The sequence below is a fragment of the Desmodus rotundus genome, chromosome 3 (genome assembly GCF_022682495.2).
Source record: "Desmodus rotundus isolate HL8 chromosome 3, HLdesRot8A.1, whole genome shotgun sequence".
In the NCBI taxonomy this organism is placed as follows: Eukaryota; Metazoa; Chordata; class Mammalia; order Chiroptera; family Phyllostomidae; genus Desmodus; species Desmodus rotundus.
Window position 1 is genome coordinate 179,138,492 of NC_071389.1, and position 21,362 is coordinate 179,159,853.

Below are 21,362 nucleotides of genomic sequence, written 5' to 3' on the forward strand. Positions count from 1 at the left end.
AGATCAACAGAAATACAGTATAGTTGGGGATTTTAACACACCATTGACTTCAATGGATAGATATTTCAGGCAGAAAATCAACAAGGAGACAACAGCCTTAAAGAAAACATGAAATCAAATGAATTTATTGATATCTTCAAAGCATTTCATCCCAAAACTGCAGAATATACATACTTTTTAAGTGCACATGGACAGTTTTCTAGGACAGACCACATGTTAGGACACAAAACAAGTCTCAGTAAATTTAAGATGATTGAAATCACATCAAGCATCTTCTCTGAACACAATGTGATGAAACTAGAAATCAATCACAAGAAGAATACTGAAAAACACACAAAGACATGGAAGCTAAATATGTTATTAAACAATGAATGGGTCGAAAACAAGACCAAGGAAGAACAGGCACACCAAGACCAAAAAAAAAAAAAAAAAAATAGCCCAATTGGAAGAACAGATCAAAGCTCCAGAACAAAATACAACTAAGTGACAAAGAGATAGCCAACCTATCAGATGCACAGTTCAAAACACTGCTAATCAGGATGCTCACAGAAATGGCTGAGTATGGTTACAAAATAGAGGAAAAAGTGAAAGCTATGAAAAGTGAAATAAAGGAAAATATACGGGGAACCAACAGCGAGGGGAAGGAAACTGGGATTCAAATCAAGGGTTTGGAGCAGAAAGAAGAAAGAAACATTCAACCAGAACAGAATGAGGAAACAAGAATTCAGAAAAATAAGGAGAGGCTTAGGAATCTCCGGGACAAATTTCACATTCCAACATCCAGATCATAGGGGTGCCAGGAGAAGAGGAAGAGAAGAAATTGAAAACTTATTTGAAAACATAATGAAGGAGAACTTCCCCAATCTGGTGAAGGAAATAGACTTCCAGGAAGTCCAGGAAGCTCAGACAGCCCCAAAGAAGTTGGACCCAAGGAAGCACATACCAAGGATCATCATAATTACATTAGCCAAGATTAAAAAGAAGGAGAGAATCTTACAAGCAGCAAGAGAAAAGAAGACAGTTACCCTAAAAGGAGTTCCCATAAGACTCTCAGCTGATTTCTCAAAAGAAACCTTGCAGGCAAGAAGGGGCTAGAAAGAAGTATTCTAAGTCATGAAAGGCAAGGACCTACACCCAAGATTACTCTATCCTGCAAAGCTTTCATTTAGAATGGAAGAGCAGATAATGTGCTTCACAGATAAGGTCAAGTTAAAGCAGTTCATCATTACCAAACCCCAATTATATGAAATGTTAAAGGGACTTATGTAAGAAAAAGAAGAAGATCAAAAATATGAACAGTAAAATGACAACAAACTCATAATTATCAATAACCGAACCTAAAAACAAAAACTAAAACTAAGCAAACAACTAGAATAGGAACAGAATCACAGAAATGGAGGTCACATGGAGGGTAATCAGCAGGGAGGAGAGAATGGGGGAAAAGGTACAGCGAATAAGTAGCATAAATGGTAGGTAGAAAATAGACAGGGCGAGGTGAAGAATAGTATACAAAATGTGGAAGGCAAAGAACTTATATGTATGACCCATGGACATGAACTAAGGTGGAGGGAATGCAGGTGGGAGGGGGTGTGCAGTGCGGAGGGGAATAAAGGGGGGATAATGGGACAACTGCAATAGCATAATCAATAAAATATATTTTTAAAAAAAGATCAAGGAAGAAATTAAAGGTACCTTGAAGCAAATGTAAAGGAGGACACAACAATCCAAAATTTCTGGCACATTGGTAAAGCAATCCTAAAAGGGAAATTCATAGCATTACAGGCCTATCTCAAAAAAAACAACAAATAGCTAAAATAAACAATCTAACTTTACACTTAATGGAAATTGAAAAAGAACAACAAACAAAGCCCAAAGTGAGTAGAAGGAAGGAAATAATAAAGATCAGAGCAGAAATAAACAAAACAGAGTCTTAAAAAATGATACAAAAGATCCACCAATCAAGAGCTGATTCTCTGAAAAGATAAACAAGATTGACAAACCTTTAACCAGACTCATCAAAAAAAAAAAGAGAGGACCCAGATAAATAAAATCAGAAATGAAAGAGGGAAAATAACAATTCACACCAAAGAAATATGAAAGATTTTAAGAAAATATTATGAACAAATATATCCCAACAAATGGACAACCTGGACAAAATGGATAAATTACTAAAAACATATAATCTTCCAAAACTGAATCAGGAAGAATCAGAGAATCTAAATAGACAGATTACACCTAGTGAAATTGAAACAATGCAATCTTGAAAAAGAAGGACAAAGAAAGAAGACTCACACTTCCTTATTTCAAAACTTCCTACAAAACTCTAGGTAGTCAAGACAGTATGGCACTGGCAAGGATGAATGTATAGATCAATAGAATAGAATTGAGGGTTCATAAGTAAAACCATACATCTATAGTCAACTAATTTTCAACAAGGAGCCAATCCAAGAATGTCCAATAGGGAAAGAATAGTCTTTTCAACAAATGGTTCTAGGACAGCTGAATATCCACATATAAAAGAAGGAAGTTGGGCCCCTAACTTAAACAATATACAAAAATTAACTTCCAATAGATCCTAGAGTTAAATATAAGACCTAAAATGATAAAACTTTTAGGAGGAAACATAATGTAAATCTTTCTGACTTTAGGCAATAATTTCTTAAATATGACACAAAACACAAATGGCCAAAGAAAAAATTGATAAATTTTACTTTATCAAAATTAAAAATGTTTGTGCATCAAAGAGCAATATCAATAGAGAAAAACAAACCATATACTGAGAAAATATTTACAAACCATTTATCTAATATGCATCTAGGACCCTGAACATATAAAAAGCTCTTGCAACTCAACAATAAGAAGACAACTGAATTAAAATATGGTAAAGGAATTGAACCGAAATCTCTCTAAAGAATATATACAAATGGGCAATAAGCTCATAAAATATGCTAAACATCACTAATGAAGGAGATGCAAAGTCAAAACCACAAAGAGAAACCATTTCATTCCTACTAGATTTGGTGAAATGAAACAAACAAAATAACAGAGAATGGCAAGTGTTGGCAAAAATGTGGAAAAAATAGAAACCTCCTACACTGTAGGTGGCAATGTAAAAACCTGCAGCTGCTGTGAAAAAGTTTAGCAGTTCCTCCAAATTTTAAACAAGAGTTTCCATATGACCTAACAATTCTACTCCTATTTTTATACCCAAAAGAATTGAAAACATAGTCACACAAAAAAATTTACTCAACTATTCATAGCGTAATTATTTATTATAGCCAAAGAGTGAAAACAAACCAAATGTTTTATCAACTGATGAAAAAACAAAATATGGTACAATCATACAATGAAATAATTGTCACTTATATAAAGTACTGATACATGCCACAATATAGAGGAACCTTGAAAATATAATGCTAAGTGAAAGAAACCAGACACAAAAGGCCATTATGCCATTTATTTGCATGAAATATCCAGAAAGACAAATCTATAGAGACAGAAAACAGATTACTGGTTGTCAGGGGCTGAGGGAGGAAGAAGGAACTGGGAACAAACACATTTGTTTTGGACGTAATGAAATGTTCAATAATTAGATAGTGATGATGGTTGTATCACACCATGCACATACTAAAAATAACCTAATCGTACACTTTAACATGGTGAATTTTATGTTATGTCAATTATATTTAAGTTAAAAATTGCTAAAAATGTGCCAGCTATGGAAAAAGTTGTGGTTTTGTCCAGATACAATGTTTTAAATAAAGGAAAAAATTCACTTCCTGCAGACCTTATTCTATGACCATCAGGTTTTTCTTTACTGTTCTATTTCACACTTTGAGAGAACCAGGAACTTCAAAACAAAGCTATTCTCTTTTCTTCCCTTGGAAAGCAAGTAAGTATACAGCCTTGAGGGTAATGAAGCAATCACTGAGAGCAACTACCCTTTTAGGGAATCTGTGCCCAACTCTGAACTCTATTTTGAAGCCTAAGGGTGGGGCTTGTTTGCAAATAGCAGCCATATAAAGCCTGGTAAATTTGGTAGATATCAAAGATCTGGCTGAAGGCAGACGTAATACAGTCTTTGAGTTTTGCCCCTCACTATGGGGAAAGACAGACTTCCTCACTCAAGTTTCATGCTACTTCTCCTTGTCCTGTTTTCTACCAATGCCTCAAACTCTGCAGAACCGTAAGTCTCACTCAAAGTCCTCTCCTCAAGGGTCTGTTCTTTATTTTAATCTCTCCTTTATATCTTTGCTTTCTTTTTCCTATTAAATGCTATTTTTTCATTCCTTAAGACACCTTCTAGTCATAAGCAATTAATTATAAATGGTTAATACATTTTTCCTTTTATTTATTCCATACTCTTAAAATAATAGTCATCAACACAGTAAGTCAACACTAAGAAGCATGTTTTCATTATAAACTGAAGCCTCAGACTCCACATTCACAGACCCATTTTTTTTTTTGGATAGAAAGCATTGACTATAAAAGTATTTAAAGTGTATAGTGGGGTGCAATTTAACCCACATTGTAGATCACATGCATAGAGAAAATACAGCTCCTTCGTTTTTCAATAATTTATTGCATCTTCATCAAGGCCCTTCAGTAAATATTCAATGCAGGGGGAAAGTAATTTTAGCCTTACTTAGTTATAAAGTTGGTGAAATCCAAAAACTAAGACTTCGCTTCCACTTCTCTCCAATCCTCTCCAAGGAATGTGATCTTCATTAATTATTGGTGGAGAAAAGGGGTCAGGGTCCTTTGTTGCAGAGTTGTCTGTCTTCTTAGCCACTGTCAATCTGGCTTCTCCTTGTCTGCTAACATTTATTATTTGAATCTTTAACCATCTAGTTTGTCTCAGTTTAGTCCCTTTGCCAAGGAGTCCCAGAAGTTCTCTCTAGCTGACTTTGACTCACACTAGCTCTTTCTTGTCACATAAAACTCCCAACTCTCTACATCCTGCCTCCAATTCCATGGCAGTTGTTCCAACACAGCCTATGCTGCAGGATCACCTTTGCCAGTCACCCATTTGAGGCTTGTGGCCTCAACACAGCTGCCTTTACTTTTCTTCTGGAGGGCTGCACAATTCTTGGATCCAACAGCAACATGTAGGCACTAAAGTATCCTGGAAAGGTTAAACTTCTACACCTCCCTTGCCTACCCATACTGTACTCCTAGATGACTCTGATGTAGCTATATCCCTGATCGATACAGGGTAGCCTCCAGCGTACCAAATGGGGAGAGGGGTAAAGAGACCTTCTGCTCAGTGTGTTATCTTTATCCACTTATCACAGTTGGTCCTCTCCAGGTCAAAGTACAGGAAGCAGAAATCAGAACTCTGACCAACTGAAGTTCTTTCATTCTTCAGGCTTTGTCAATGCACAATTACTTAGTAACCAGTAGGAGCACATTTCTCTTTCATAATTCTTCTACCTCAACTACAACTGTGGATGGTTCTACCTTCTGTTGATTCCACTCACAGAGCAGTTGGAAATCTGTGGCTGCTGTTCAGTTTTCTGAGTACAGGCTGAATAGAAGAAGCAAGTGGCATTTTGGGGAGTCGGAATGTTAAGCAGTCTGTGTTTTCAGTCCAATACAACAGAAAACTATTCTACCCATTGAAACCCATTACTTTACATCTTTCCCACCAATTAACAAAGAACGAGCTTCATGGCCTAGTTGTCAGCATGTGGAAAACCTCATCTTAACCCTCCAGCATTAGCCCTTGATGTGACAGATGAGAGCTATTTCCTAGAGACCCAGTCCTCCCCTGCCTTGTGTCAGTAACTTCAGAGAGATAGAGGTTACAGAAAAACATGATGAAAAAAGAAAATTAAAAGTGATCAGTTTAATATCTGTAAAATTTAATCACTCCTATGAAGGCAAATAGTTAAAATTCAAACATTCATGATTAAGTAATACATTAAAAGATTTGCTCAGTACAAGTGAAATCTTAGGCAAATTACTCAACCTTGATAAGTCCCAATTTCAATATTTGTAGAATGAATACTAACCAAACCTTTGCGAAATAGTTGTTTGAAATATCAAACATATGTGAAATAAATTTTTTAAATTGTGATCTCAATTAGGCTAATAAAAATAAAAACTGTATGTGGAATGAAATTATAATATACTAATGATTTCTTTCCTACTAATATCAAAGAAATAAAAGGGGAAAGGAGATGGGGAGGTTAAGAAGTAATTATTATTTTATAGAGCCTATAATTAATACTATACTGCATACTTAAAAATTGCTAAGAGGATCTTATATTGTATTCTCATTACAATAATAATAATAATTGAAGAGGGGGAACTTTTGGAAATGATGGGTCTGTTTATAGCAAAGATTGGACTGATAATTTCACCGGCGTATACTTAACTACATACTAATCAAGTAGTACACACTAAATATGTTCAACTTTTTGTTTGTCAATCATACCTCAATAAAGTGATTTTAAAACATGTGGAGAAAATAAAGTCTTTGGAAATGAAGGGTTCAGGTAGCCATAACTTTGGTCTACAAGTCTCTTATGTAAGCAGAGTCCAGAGAATAATATTATAATTCAATTTGGGGAGGGGGAGGAGATAAGGCAATAGGCCAATGTACGAGTCACTCAGATAAAAATTGGTCATTTTCTACTTCCTAAATATGGTCAGAAGTTACTAGCAAATGAGGAGTTTAACTAGGAGTTTGAGGGAAATAGAAAAATGTGCAGAGAAATATCTTAAAGTAATCATCCTAGAAGTTTGCCCCTGGTTTGTTCTTCCTGAGTTGGATGGAAAGAGCTCAGGACACAGTTCAGAATAGGAGAAAGGTGTGTAGAAATGGACACTGGATCTGCCTGCTCCCATATGGTTGTTTTTACTGCTGTCAATGCAGTAAGGATTGTGAAAGACTGTAGTTGTGGTTGTTGGGAAAATTTAAAAATTTATTATTTATCACATCTTAGAAAGAGCAGGTGTTCAGTTGATCAGAAATGTTCAAATGCAAGAAAGCAATTAGGTGAGAGGTAGTGTCTGGATGACCTTGGGTAGTTTATTTAACTGCTCTGAGTCCCTCTGCTTTAGAACAAAACATTAGCATTATGCAATAAGAATCTGAGGTTTTAATGATTTAAGAGTGGCTCTAAAGATTCATGGCATATAATTTTGCCAAGGAACAATTTAAAACATATATAGGAAGACTGCTGGACCAGACTATGTGGAGACTGCACTCGACTCCCAGACAACTAAACTGTCTTTGTTATTCTCTACTCCTAGTTTCACACCTATTAACTTTGTAAAGCACTAAAATTGTGTTTCATGTTGGTGATAGAAAGGAAAGGATAATAAAATAATGTAAAATAGTTCTCTTAATTGCAAAGATACTCTATAAATAAATGGCTTAAACCTACAGGCACTAAATCAGTAAAGTTTTGAGGATTCACATTTTATGTATAATATACTGATTTAGTGAAGGGGCAGAGATGTTACCTCACTGTTATATATATTCAAATGTGGGAATGAATGGGGATCACGTGTTTTAGCTCTCATGAACATGAGGATATATTGTATGTACCTTACAGGGTTGTTGAGAGAATTCAACGACCTAATACAGAGACTGGTTAACACAATTCCTGGCAAGCAGCAGATACTTAGGAAACACAGATTCTCTTTCAGCCCATGGAGGTTCAGAGTGTGGGGAGATTATATTGAGCTGAATGCTGCAGGAAAGGTGTCACTGAAGGATGGATCGAACTGTGACAGGAAAATATGAGTATGTCATAGAAAAGGGAAACTCATCAATGAAGTCAAGACAAAAAAGACAAAGCTCACACAAAAAATTTCTCACAACTCTGAATAATTAAATACATTCAAGAATTTAAGTCAGAAAGATTTTGCAAAATAATATATATTACAAGAAATAAAATAGATAATTTATCCATTGACAAGGTCTTCACCCTAGTATATATTTATAAACATAGAAGTATTAAAACTGAGATATTCAGATTGATTACCTCAAGAGAATGAGAATGAATGAGAATGGGAATCAAATGCTCGGTGGACTTGTGTGACGTGTGTGTACATGAAAATTATTGATAAAACTTGTTGATTAAAAAACTATTGATTTTTTGGGTAGACTATATCTGAGGAACCTAAAAGAAAAAGCATGTATGTTCTTTTTTCTGCATTAAGAAAATTATTTTGCAATATACATGTGTATTACTTTACATAATGGATATATGGTCACTGAGGTTTTCCCATTGAATTTATATAAATCCAGTCATGGTGTTCATGCACAGGCGATGTTCACTTGGATAGAGTTTAATGCAAATTGTTTTATAAGGTGAGCAATCACCCATAATTTATTATGTACATGTACTTTTATGAGTACATAAAAGAAAATAATTTAGATATTAAGACTTTAAAACAAAGAATGCCTATAAAATTGAAACATCTTTTTTAATTCTTTTTTTAATATATTTATTGATTATGCTATTACAGTTGTCCCATTTCTGCCCCCCTCACTCCACTCCATCCTACCCACCCCCTCCCTCCCACATTCCCCCCCCTATAGTTCATGTCCATGGGTCATACTTATAAGTTCTTTGGCTTCTACATTTCCTACACTATTCTTACCCTCCCCCTGTCTATTTTCCACCTATCATCTATGCTACTTATTCTCTGTAACTTTCCCCCCCTCTCCCCCTCCCACTCCCCTATTGACAACCCTCCATGTGATCTCCATCTCTACGGTTCTGTTCCTGTTCTAGTTGTTTGCCTAGTTTGCTCTTGTTTTTGTTTTAGGTGTGGTCGTTAATAACTGTGCATTTGCTGTCATTTTTACTGTTCCTATTTTTTATCTTCTTTTTCTTAGGTAAGTCCATTTAACATTTCATATAATAAGGGCTTGGTGATGATGAACTCCTTTAACTTGACCTTATCTGAGAAGCTCTTTATCTTCCCTTCCATTCTAAATGATAGCTTTGCTGGATACAGTAATCTTGGATGTAGGTCATTGCCTTTCATGACTTGGAATACTCCTTGCCAGCCCCTTCTTGCCTGTAAGGTCTCTTTGGAGAAATCAGCTGACAGTCTTATGGGAAGTCCTTTGTAGGTAACTGTCTCCTTTTCTCTTGCTGCTTCTAAGATTCTCTCCTGTTTAATCTTAAGTAATGTAATTATGATGTGCCTTGGTGTGTTCCTCCTTGGTTCCAGCTTCTTTGGGACTCTCTGAACTTCCTGGACTTCCTGGAAGTCTATTTCCTTTGCCAGATGAGGGAAGTTCTCCTTCATTATTTGTTCAAATAAGTTTTCAAAAATTGAAACATCTTTGAGTCAACTTTAGACTGTGTGCCTGAGGGACCATTGATGAGTAAAAGGTATTCGTATGCTAATAAGATGGAGGTCACAGTATAGAATTTATGTAGCAATAAATATATATTTTTATGAAAAATGCAATTATGGTTAAAAATGCTTGCTATCTTCTATTTTTCTCTGATTTGGCCTTTTCCCCCTCCCAGGCAGTATATGGTGCTGGTCCCCTCCCTGCTCCACACTGGGACCCCTGAGAAAGTCTGCCTCCTTCTGAGCTACTTGAATGAGACAGTGACTGTAAGTGCTTCCTTGGAGTCTCCCAGGGAGAACAGGAACCTCTTCACTGACCTGATGACAGAGAAAGATTTATTCCGCTGTGTCACCTTCACTGTGAGTCCTAGCTGCCTGTCCCTGTTTGATACATTATATTGAGTCATATAGACAGCTAGTGTTCAGTCCCAAAGAATGACTTTAGATGTTAGTGAAAATTTCAGAAAGAGCCAAAGTGAATGACTTTTTAGCTATTGAGGAATGAACCATGAATTTTTTCACCAGAGTAGGGGAGAAATATTTTTGTGCATGCTAAATTTTATACATGGAATTTAATTCCTAAAAAAAAATATGAATAGTTGTATTAGCCACAGAAATTGTATGATTTAGAGGAGTTTTCTTGCTTTGTTATGTAACCATCTCTATTGGGCCAGAGTTGGACAATGCCTAAAAACAGCTTTAAAAATAGCTCATTATAGGACAGCATGTAGCAGAATTTCTCTCTTGCAGAGGGATGTTGGGTGTCTTTGTCCTTGGAATGTATAAGTGGTTCAAAATTCTCCAAGCAAATATAGAGTACCTCTGTGAGGTTGCCCAACTTAGGATACTTAGCTCCTATATTCTCCCATACTTTTTCAGAGATGTTTCTCTGCATTTGTTCAGAATACACGTTGTCGTTCAAAAGGAGTACGATTTAATAAGTAGAGTTCTAAATGAGCTATAGGAGGTTCCATTGATGGCTGCTCTTACTGATATAGTACTCCTATATCTTATATTAATATCTACACTTATACCTGGATAAATATTCATACCTACCTAGCCCTTGGTAAAGCTGAAGGGAAGAGAGAAAGTAGTCACAGTTGAAGGAGTCAGAGGGAGAAGACTGAGCGGTTCCTCAGTAGCATCCTTTGTTCTTTAGCTCCCAAGGATCTCATCCTCTTCAGAGGTGGTTTTCTTCACTGTCCAGATAAAGGGACCAACACAAGACTTCAGGAAGAAAAAGTCAGTATTGGTAAAGAATGATCAAAGTCTGGTCTTTGTCCAGACAGACAAACCCATCTATAAACCAGGACAGACAGGTATGTAGGGAAATTCCACCATTTGGGGCAACACTAAGCAGAGCCACCTCCTCAACAGGTTTTCCAGCCAAAGTCACCATTATCCTGATCTCTTGGCCCCCTGTGTTATTATGCAAATTACCTGCTTTATCATGTCTGAGACTCATCAGAGAATTTCTTTTTCAGTAAAATTTCGTATTGTCTCTGTGGATGAAAATTTTCGCCCCCTGAATGAACTGGTAAATATCTCAATATCTATAGTTTAGGTGGGTAGTGGGTGGTGGGTGGTGGGATGAGAGCACTCACCCAAGGCAGGGTGGGAATATACAGGAAAAGTGAGATGAGAGATTCTTTTTGGAACCTAGATTCCAACTTTACTACAAATTTACAGTCTTATATAAGGCACAATTGAGGGCTAAGAGATGAGGAAGCTCTTTTCTCTTATAACAGTATATAATCAGTCTGGAAATAGCTACAATTATTGCCCTCAAAACACTACACTAAGCAAAATGAAGATGCACAATAAAAAACTTACGTGCTACCCAGATCCGTACTCTGAAGGAGTCTATGACTAATTAAAACACCAAAGAGTTCTGCTTCTTCTAAATATATATATATTATAAAATATATTTTTACTATACAGTTAAACCTAGGTTCTCAAATGTCTTGGTTCTCAAACAATTCAGTTCTTGGCCATGTTGTTGATGGAAAAAATGTCTCGGTTGTCTAACAAAATTGTTGGTCTTGATTCTCTACCTGACAACCCTTTCATGCTGCTACCTGTATGATCTGTCACGTGTCCCTTGGGTAACCAAGAAGATTAGGTTTTCAAACAAATCACTTCTTAAACAGTTCTCCAGAACAAATTAAGTTCAAGAACTGAGGTTCCACTGTATGATATATATTTATACATATGTAATGTACATTGTATATGAAGTCTTCACTTATGTAAATTGTGTATTCCTTCCTTCAACTAGCTTTCAACACAATGGCAAAGAAGCAAGGCCACTTTTAAAAGTTAGATATTAAACAATTTTAAAACTAGAAGAAATATTCTTGGTTTACTTTTAACCAAATAATTCTGGGAATTCCTTCCTATTGAGGCTAAATCATAATGACATATAACTCTATGAATATCCATTTCTAATTTATGTAAGTAAGCAGTATGGTTATATTCTTCACAAGGAGGGTTTTTAGTACCTAAATAATATTATTGGTGAATAATATTAATAAATTTATAAATATTAACAAGTATTATTCTACAATAACATTTTTCAGAGAAATGATAACACAATGATTTTTGAAGAAATACATGCATGCTTTCTCAGAACTATTTATTGATTTCCCTGAATAATTCCACTTACTTTATGTTTCAGGTTAAATTCTGGTATATCTTATTACGAATATTATTTTTCCTTAGTAAGCTGTTTGATCATAAGTCTGAAATTGTAGCCTTTGGTGAAATTCTAACCACATCTCTTCTTTCATTTTTTCACATAGATTCCACTGGTATACCTTGAGGTAAGCAACAGCAAGGGTAGCTTATAAGGAAGTCAGTGCATTTAAGAAAGAGGAAGTTCTGATAATATTCTAGACCGACAAAATGCTGTTAAAAAAACTTTCAGATCTATATTTTCCTACTCTCAGATGTCAGGTTTATTGTGGTTCACCTTCTTTCTGTGTATCTTCCCTGAAGGCAATGTCAGTTACCAATTCAAAACTCATGTATTTTGTCAAGGGCTATCATGACTAAATATAATCCCCATGCTAATCCCCATGCTCTTTTCTTATCTCTAGAACCCAAAAAGGAATCGAATTGGACAATGGCAGAAGCTCAAGTTAGAAAGTGGTCTCAAACAATTGGCCTTTCCCCTCTCATCAGAGCCGATTCAGGGCTCCTACAAGGTGGTGGTACGGAAGGAATCAGGCGGACGTATAGAGCACCCCTTCACCGTGGAGGAATTTGGTATGGATCATGAAAGATAAAAGGGTCATAACTTTTTGGTTCATAGTACTAACACACTTAGATCCTTTGACTTTCCCACAAGTATGTTTAACTTGGAGTAGAGTCAACTATATCTTATTCTAAGGTCATCATCATTCTGTGAACACAGAAGTTTGCAAGAGCTTGATGATCTTCAGTAGCGAGTTACACTTTCCCAAATATTAAAATTCTTATTTCAGTGGAACCATCATCATTTGTTAACATCATTGAGATCTGTGGTGGCCACAAAGCCAACTTTTGCATAAATTGTTAAACTTAATCATCTTCAAGTTGATACTGTACATTGAAAATTGAATATAACTTTCTATGGTATTTTTGTGGGAAAAATTATAGGCATAAAAGTATTTGTATTTCCATTAAATGGTTACCAGTCTCCCTATTTTTGTTATCTCTGTCAACAGTGGTTCCCAAGTTTGAGGTCAAAGTTCAAGTCCCAAAGATAATCACTATCCTGGATAAAAAAGTGCACATATCAGTATGTGGAATGTGAGTTAAATTGTTTTTGTCTGAAATTCATATTTTGCCTCAGTTCTGAGTGGTTATTTACCTACATACACAATTATAAATTACTTTTTTCCTCAGCACTTTTTAAAACTTCTTTCAATGACTCCTCTTTATTTTTAGCATTAAGTTTTTCAAATGCACAAGAGTGGAAACACTCATAGTCATGACTTAACAAATAACATCTTTCCTTACTTGCTGTATCTTTTTTTTTAACAATTCAGGATAAATTACAAAAATCATGACATTTTGACACAGCTGCAACAGTATGGACTTCTAAAAATTAGTGACATTTTCTTTCTTTCTTTCTTTTTATTTATTTTCAAAATGTTTTTTCTTTTTTATTGTTGTACAGTTACAGTTGCTCCCATTTTCTCACCATTACTCCCACCTGCCCTACCCACCCCCACCTCCGACAGTCAATTCCCCGCCCCCATTATCTTTGTCCATGGGTCTTTTATACATGTTCCTTAACTTGACCCTTCCCCTTCTTTCCCCTGTTATACTCCTCCCCTCTGGTCACTGTCACTTTGTTCTTTATTTCCATATCTCTGGTTCTATTTTGCTTGCTTGTTTGTTTTGTTGATTAGGGTCCACTTACAAGTGAGATCATATGGTATCTGTCTTTCACTGCCTGGCTTATTTCACCCAGCATAACACTCTCCAGTTGCATCCATGCTGTCACAATAGTGACATCATGTAATCATGATGCCATTATCACACTTAATAAAATTAAAGGTAATTATTCAATACTGATTTTGAATTTATACTCAAGTACCCTTGATTTTCATTAAAATGTCTCATATTTTCCTAAAAATGTCTTTACACATTGCTTTTGGTTATTATGACTCATATACCTTTTCTTTCCAATTGTCTACAATGGAAACAAATGAGCAAAATAGAACCAGAGGCATGGAAATAACAAACTGACAGTGACCAGAGGGGAAGAGGAAGGAGGATAACAAGGGAAAGAAAGGGAAGGGTCAAGTCAAGGAACATGAATAGAGGACTCATGGGCATGGACAATGGAGAGGGACTGACTGTGGGAGTGAGGGAGATGGAGCAGGGGAGAGAAACTGGGAAAAATGCAGGACAACAGTTAACTGAACTACAATAAAAAAACTTTATTGTATTTTTCCCATTACCATTTAGTTCTGTGATCACCACACCATTGTCCATGTCCATGAGTCTTTTCTCCTTTTTGCTCAATGCCTCCACCCCTTAACCTACCCCTGAACTTGGTGGAAATTTTCAACTGCATACAAAAGTTGACAGAACAGTAAAACATAACTGCATGTGCCCGTCACATATTATAAAAATTATAAAATTTGCCAATTTTGTTCCATTGATTCTTCCCCTAAAGTTTTGTCCTAATATTTTTTAATTTTTTTTTATTTTTATTGTTATTCAATTACAGCAAGCAAACAAAATATAACCAGAGACATTGAAATTAAGAGCAATCTAACAATAGCCAGAGGGGAGTGGGGAGGGGATAGGGGGGAGAGGGGTTTACAGGAGCTACTATAAAGGACACAAGGGATGGGGAGAAAATGCAGACAGTTGTCCTAATACTTTTAAACATGCCTTAGGAAATCTATAAATACCTCAAAGTTTTAAAAATCTAGAGCCTCCTTTTTCCCCATAGTATTAGCTTATGGAAAACCATGGGCCAATTGGCCTATAAATGTGCCACCTGTTCCATTTGCCTGATTACTCCCTCAAGGTACATTGATTTAATTGATTTTGCTCTCTCTTTTAGCCAGTTTTAAAAGAGAAGTTTGACTGTTTTTCATTGATCCTCTGGGTGCAGTAAAGGAACAAATTTTTAAGCACTAAAATAATCTCTATTTTTAATTTTTTGAGGAATTCGCATACTGGTTTTCATACTGGTTGTTCTGATTATATTGTTTACTTGAAGTGATATTAGAAGCATCTGCAAATAAGAAAGAAAATGAATAATCCCCCCAAAGAATTATCAATTATTCCAGTGTATTAAAAATAGAGAGAAATAACTAATGTAAGTATAGAGTGCACACATACAAAAAATATTTATATGCCCCATGATTATTGGTTTTTCAGGACTTTCTCTCTCTCTCTCTCTCAATCTATGTGTTTGTGTGTTGTATTTGTTTATTACTTATTTTTTAATTATCACATAATTTTTATTTGGTAGAAATAACAAGTTTTGATTTATAATGACAAAAGAAAAAGAGTAAGAAAAATAAATAGGCTAAAAGGAAGAAATAAAAATATCCCAAAGCAACTTGGTTGTACATTGAAGTAAAGTTTCAAATGTCTTAATGGGTAATATATTGATAGAGGCATTTTCTAGTCATGTTTCTACTTGATATGACTCTAAAATAAATACAGTTATACAGGGAACTGTAGAGAATAATTGTTCTGTGCTGGGTTGGTAGTGAAAACGTACCTACTTTTCCTTAGTTCCTGATCTATTTCTTACGTGACAGATACACCTATGGGAAGCCTGTCCCAGGACTTGCAACTGTGCGCATATGCCGAAATTTACTTCAATCTTTACACTGTAAAAAAGATTTCTGTGAAGAATTCAGGCAACAGGTTAGTATACAGCATTCTCTCTAGAGACTGTCCCCACCCAGTGAGCTGCCCCACTTTACTGACGGGTGTCAGAGTAAGCTGATCCCCAAATATTCCCCACCAAAAATAAAATATTTACTCTTAGTTAACAAAATTCTCATTTTGATGACTGGTCATAGAGATTACAAATCAAATATGAACATTAAATTCCTAAAAGTCGATTCACCTGTTTAGCCCAAAGTTGTCATGGCACCAGAAAAAAAAATAGTGGATTAGTGACTATTGGCCTGAATCAGTCTGACATTTACCAATTCTTATATTCTTCTCAGCTCAACAGCAATGGCTGCATCACCCAAGAAGTAAACACAGACTTGTTCCATATTAAATCTGCGGGTTATGAAATGACACTTAACGTGGAAGCCAAGATCAGAGAAGAGGGAACAGGTTTGAGTACCAAATTAACATGGGAGATAAAGCAATAGACATTGATTTGTTTCCCATAATAAAATAGGGGTCATAACAGAAGCGGTAGAAAATGAGTTTTAGGACTAAAGTAACTTCAAGAGTACTTACTCTTTTCTACATATTTTTCAGAACTAGAGTTCACTGGACATGGGACCAGTCAAATCACAAACACTGTAACCAGACTCAAGTTTGTGAAAGTGGATTCACACTTTAGACGAGGAATGCCCTTCTTTGGACAGGTAGAGTGTATCTCAATTTATACGTAAATGAAGTGTCTAGTTGTATCTAGGTCAAGGACACACTGATGTAGTCCATACCTGGTTAGTGTTATCAATTAATTAATATGACCAAAATCATTGAACCAAACAAAAGTAGCTACTTTCCATCACAATATCACTGATAAAATGCACAAACACACAATACATTATTATGAGAATCAGAGGCACCGTTTCTTTGTTGAACATGTAACTAATCAAGATGATTCATGTCGTGTAAGTTATGTCAAGTCCCACCCATTTCATAATAAATAAGTATATTTCTGCCATTATCCAGCCAGTATCAGAATTTTAATAGACTTTCTCACAAATGATTCTCAAGTATGGCTGTCAGTATCTTTCTTTATATCTCTTATTCTGTTTAAAATAAGTGAATAAGTGGTTTTCATTTTAAACATTGGAATTATAATAGTATGCAGTTGATGGTTATGGTTCTTGTATTATTTTCACACTCAGGGTATACTTTAAGAATAACAAAATAAACAGTAATGGGAGAAAGTGGGGGCAACTGTAATTGAACAATAAAAAATAATAAAATAAACAAATAATAATTATTGTATTCATATTAACCATTAATTTTACCAGTTTTATAGTTATTTAATTTTTCTCAAAAAAAAATTTTGTGTGGATTTGTTTCAGAAAATAAAAATAGAGTGAGAATCCAAAGTATAAAAAGGAGATGGAAACACATGGGGCTTCAAATGGAAGGAAACAGCTTTGCAGTCAATATGGAAAAGCCGATTCTTGGTCTTTGGTTTTTGTGCTCAGTTAGGGCAGCAAAGAAGTCTGTTCCCATGAGTTCTACCCTCTCTCAGTACTATCCACATAACTTAGCATGTACTTTTCTTTTTTTAGGTGCTTCTGGTGGATGGAAATAATGTGCCCATCCCCAATAAACTCATCTCCATCTCCACAAATGAAGCCAATAACTTTTTCAATGCAACTACCAATGAGCAGGGTCTTGCACAGTTTTCAATCAATACTACCAACATACCGGGTAACCAACTTTTTCTTACAGTAAGTATGAAAGGAAAAAAACTTGAGGACAAAGAAGCCTTAGTAACAGTCATGCACTCAAAAGTGAAGAAGGACACAGATTAAGAAGCTGTCCAACTTGGGATAAACGAGGAAAATTTCATTGAAAATAATAAAGATGTCAGAAAAGATATTGTACAAGTGCCTGATAATTTGGTTAGAATTATTTTTAAAATTTTATGTATTATCCAAAAAATTGTTAGATTTTTTCCTAAACAATATCGGTTTTTCAATGGGTAATTCATGTAATTTGTTATGTTGCTTTGCCACATCTACTTATTTTTAAAATGATTAAAATCCCCCTACACACACACACACACACACATATTGTGTAATGAGCATGAGAGAAATATTTCTATAGCTAATGAGCTTTCATGCTTTCAATTTCAAGCCAAAAAATGGTAAAAAATACTATGACTTATTGATTCTAGCTTAGATAAATGGCATATAAATTGCTTGCTTTTCCAAGGTTCATATGTTAATTCAATTTAAAAATATGTAATGATGTTTGTTGTCTGTGTAGTAGATACCTATTCTTCCCTGTGGTTGAAAATGTGAATAAAGTGTCTCTTTACTTGAAAATTTTCTATGAAGTTAACAGAACTGTAAATTATTAGCCTGATTTATTTAAGTGCAATAATTTTTAAAACAGGAACTTTATTATGAGAGCAAATAGGGTCCACAAAATACACCTAATAAATTCAGGAAAAGTGTAAGTGCACCCAGATAAGATCTAAGGAGCAACTGCTGCAGAGGAAATAAATGGAAATATCTGCCAAGCAATATCTTCAAGATTTATAGGTCCATGAACTACACAGGCCTTAAAAATAAGAAGTCACAACAATGATGAGTCATAGATGCTAATTTGCTAAGGATTATTTATAAACAATTTTGAGACCCGTAATGCAATATGAGTTATTGGTTTGTATGTAATGTGACTTTAATTAAACCAACTTAAAAGGGACTCCTATTATCTGAAGATTTTATCCTTCTAATTGGGACATTTTTTACCTCCAGCTCTGAGCTGCAGGAGAGTCAAATAAGTGATGAGCTGGAAGAATCAGGGCAAAGGAGATACCATTGTAGATAATTTTGTTTAATCCGTGCAAATTTAGAGGTTGACAATAGGTTTAGTTGGTGGTCAACAGGACCAAAGAAGATGCACAGTATATTTTAGAGTAAAAGACACAGATTTTTAACTATTGTTTTCGATGGGAGGCTAACATGAAGAACTTCAAAACAATATTAATTCTTCATTCTTCTGTTTTTAATCAGGCCTACCATGAGAAACGCAACCTGTGTTTTAGCTTTGCATGGCTACAAGAAGAACACCAGGTGGCTAATCACTTTGCAAGTCAAGTTTATTCCTTAAGTGGAAGCTATGTTCAGGTGGAGCCTGTGGACAGTACCCTGCTCTGTGGCCAAACACAGATGATCGAGGCACGCTATATACTCAAGGAGTCAGCCATTGGGGAGCTGAAGGAGCTCACTTTCTACTACCTGGTAAGACTAAAGCCACGGAATATGTTTGGAGCTTCCCAGTAGACAAAATGGCGAACGGGGCCAGTAATGTAAGAATTACTCGTGCACTACCACCTTGCTTTCCCACCCATGTTTCCCTTGACTCTTTGATTTTCATGGGGTTGATTCTCTCCAGCAGAGACTCAATAATCAAAAGTAGGTTGTGTGGGGAATAAAGTTGAAAACTGTGAGGCTCAAGAAGAGGTTTTGTTGTTGTTTTTGATAATTCTTCATTTCAGATCATGGCTAAGGGAGGCATCATCAGATCGGGAACACACATACTGCCTGTAGAGCCAGGGGACGGTGAGTACCTCCCAATCAGTCTCCCCATTTCCTTCCCAACACACCCACCCTTACATCTCAGGGAACGTTCACAAATGAGGAAATCATTTCCATTATCTCTTTATACTAAGAGAACACAAAAGAAATTATATATATCAGCAGAATAATTTTGAGTTATTCAGATTTAAGTTGGTTTAGGTATCAATTGGTTGTAAAATCAGATAAAGAAAATCATGAGCGTAAGGAACTTTAACTTATTGTACAATTGAACTTGTGAAGAGAGACATTAGCCTATTAATTTTACCAATTAACTAGAATGACATTAAAGAGATTAAGCCACCCTGGCTGGTGTAGCTCAGTGGATTCAGTGCAGGCCTGCAAAGCAAAGGGTCACCAGTTCGATTCCCAGTCAGGGCACATGCCTGGGTTGCAGGCCAGGTCCCCAGTTGGGGGCATATGAGGGGCAACCACACATTGATGTTTCTCTCCTCTCCCTTTCTTTCTCCTTCCCTTCCCCTCTCTCTAAAAATAAATAAATAAAATATTTTTTAAAAAGAGAGAGATTAATCCATTGAATACGTAAGCATAGTTCTAAATTGGACAAGACTTACTAACAGCATCCTGACCTATGACCATATTGTCTCATTCTCTCCATGCCCCATAAAAGGCAGTTTTTCCTTATCCTTCCCTGTGAAGTCAGACATTGCTCCCATTGCACGACTGTTCATCTTTACTATTTTACCAAATGGAGAAGTTATTGGAGATTCAGAGCGTTTTGAGATTGAAAACTGTCTAACCAACAAGGTGAGTGTCTTTAACATAAAATAAATAAATAGTACTATAGGAACCACCTATTTTACCTCAGAGGAAAAAAAAATGAGTGCAGAGAAGTAAAATCAGTTGTCCAAAGGTTCTCAGCAAATTAATGGCACAACCAAATCTCCAGTCAGCTAACACAATAATTTTTCAATTACACAAAATTCCTTCCACATAAAACATAATTTAATTTCGTGTCCATGGTGCTCTGCTCCATTGATTCAATTGTGTGAGGTATGCAAGGTGCTATGACTCAAAAGTCTCAAAAACCTGAAGAATACAAATACTTTATCATGAATCAGAGGTAAAAATGGACCTCTAAAATTCACACAAGTTATCTATCCCTTACGATCATCCATTGTCTCCTTAGGACAACACAGCTTTTCAATAGCAAAGGAAAGATGAAGAAAGAGGTTGCTTCCTGACTGACTCCCAAACATAGTCATTTAAAGCTGAACGTTAGGATGACTCAAAAAATGTGGGTTTCTGCAGGATCACACAAATAGAAGTACTGGATGACTTTTACTTCGTGTCCCACAGGTGGATCTGAGCTTCAGCCCAGCACAAACTCTTCCTGCCTCCAGCGCCCACCTGCGCGTCACGGCTTCTCCGCAGTCCCTCTGTGCCCTCCGCGCAGTGGACCAGAGCGTGCTGCTCATGAAGCCTGAGGCAGAGCTCTCCCCGACCTCGGTGAGTTCCCTCAGCCTCAGGGGTTAGAAAGGGCCACATGAGGGGCTCAGAGCAAGGAGAAAGCCCTGTTGGGAGTAAAATGCAAAAATATAATAAAAACATTTACCATTTGTCTAGTTTTTTATGATTGCTCAAGCTCTCTCACACATTTTCTCATTTAATCTTTCCAACATCCCAGAGTAAGTAACATCCTCATTTTATGATATAAAAACTGAGGTTTGTAACAGTTGAGAGACTTGTACAAGCTTACCCAGAAGTGACCTAGCTGAGATGTCATTCTGAAATTGCCTACAAACTTTAATCTCTTCCATGATACAACTTCTACTTCTACAAGGAACCAAATCTAAACCCCTATTACTCATGCTGTACAATAATCTTAATGAAAGCTAAATTTTGTTAAGATCCACTACTTATGTAGGTCAGGAAATGAATTAATAAGTTGCTAAAATAAAATCCTTTTTGATCAATGGAGCAATTAAGACTTTTATAAAATTAATAATATGAGCATAAGTCATGAAACTTTCAATGGATCTAACAATGTATGTTTCTCGGGATCTGTAAAAGTGGTAATAAGTGATTCACAAGTTATTT

General features: G+C 35.8%; 1 protein-coding gene across 1 annotated transcript in view; it reads left to right on the forward strand.

Moving 5' to 3' along the window:
• Nucleotides 1-4,051: 4,051 nt before the first annotated feature.
• LOC112321967 (PZP alpha-2-macroglobulin like) overlaps nucleotides 4,052-21,362 on the forward strand; it is a 42,932-nt gene continuing 25,621 nt past the window's right edge. The window contains exons 1-15 of the mRNA XM_045186952.3: nucleotides 4,052-4,186; nucleotides 9,504-9,687; nucleotides 10,487-10,646; nucleotides 10,812-10,864; nucleotides 12,126-12,146; nucleotides 12,423-12,591; nucleotides 13,032-13,116; nucleotides 15,600-15,708; nucleotides 16,017-16,131; nucleotides 16,282-16,391; nucleotides 17,283-17,444; nucleotides 18,738-18,965; nucleotides 19,223-19,286; nucleotides 19,933-20,069; nucleotides 20,622-20,771. Of these exons, the coding sequence (XP_045042887.2) occupies nucleotides 4,101-4,186; nucleotides 9,504-9,687; nucleotides 10,487-10,646; nucleotides 10,812-10,864; nucleotides 12,126-12,146; nucleotides 12,423-12,591; nucleotides 13,032-13,116; nucleotides 15,600-15,708; nucleotides 16,017-16,131; nucleotides 16,282-16,391; nucleotides 17,283-17,444; nucleotides 18,738-18,965; nucleotides 19,223-19,286; nucleotides 19,933-20,069; nucleotides 20,622-20,771 (1,833 nt within the window). The 5' untranslated portion in view covers nucleotides 4,052-4,100. The remainder of the gene's footprint in view (nucleotides 4,187-9,503; nucleotides 9,688-10,486; nucleotides 10,647-10,811; nucleotides 10,865-12,125; nucleotides 12,147-12,422; nucleotides 12,592-13,031; nucleotides 13,117-15,599; nucleotides 15,709-16,016; nucleotides 16,132-16,281; nucleotides 16,392-17,282; nucleotides 17,445-18,737; nucleotides 18,966-19,222; nucleotides 19,287-19,932; nucleotides 20,070-20,621; nucleotides 20,772-21,362) is intronic.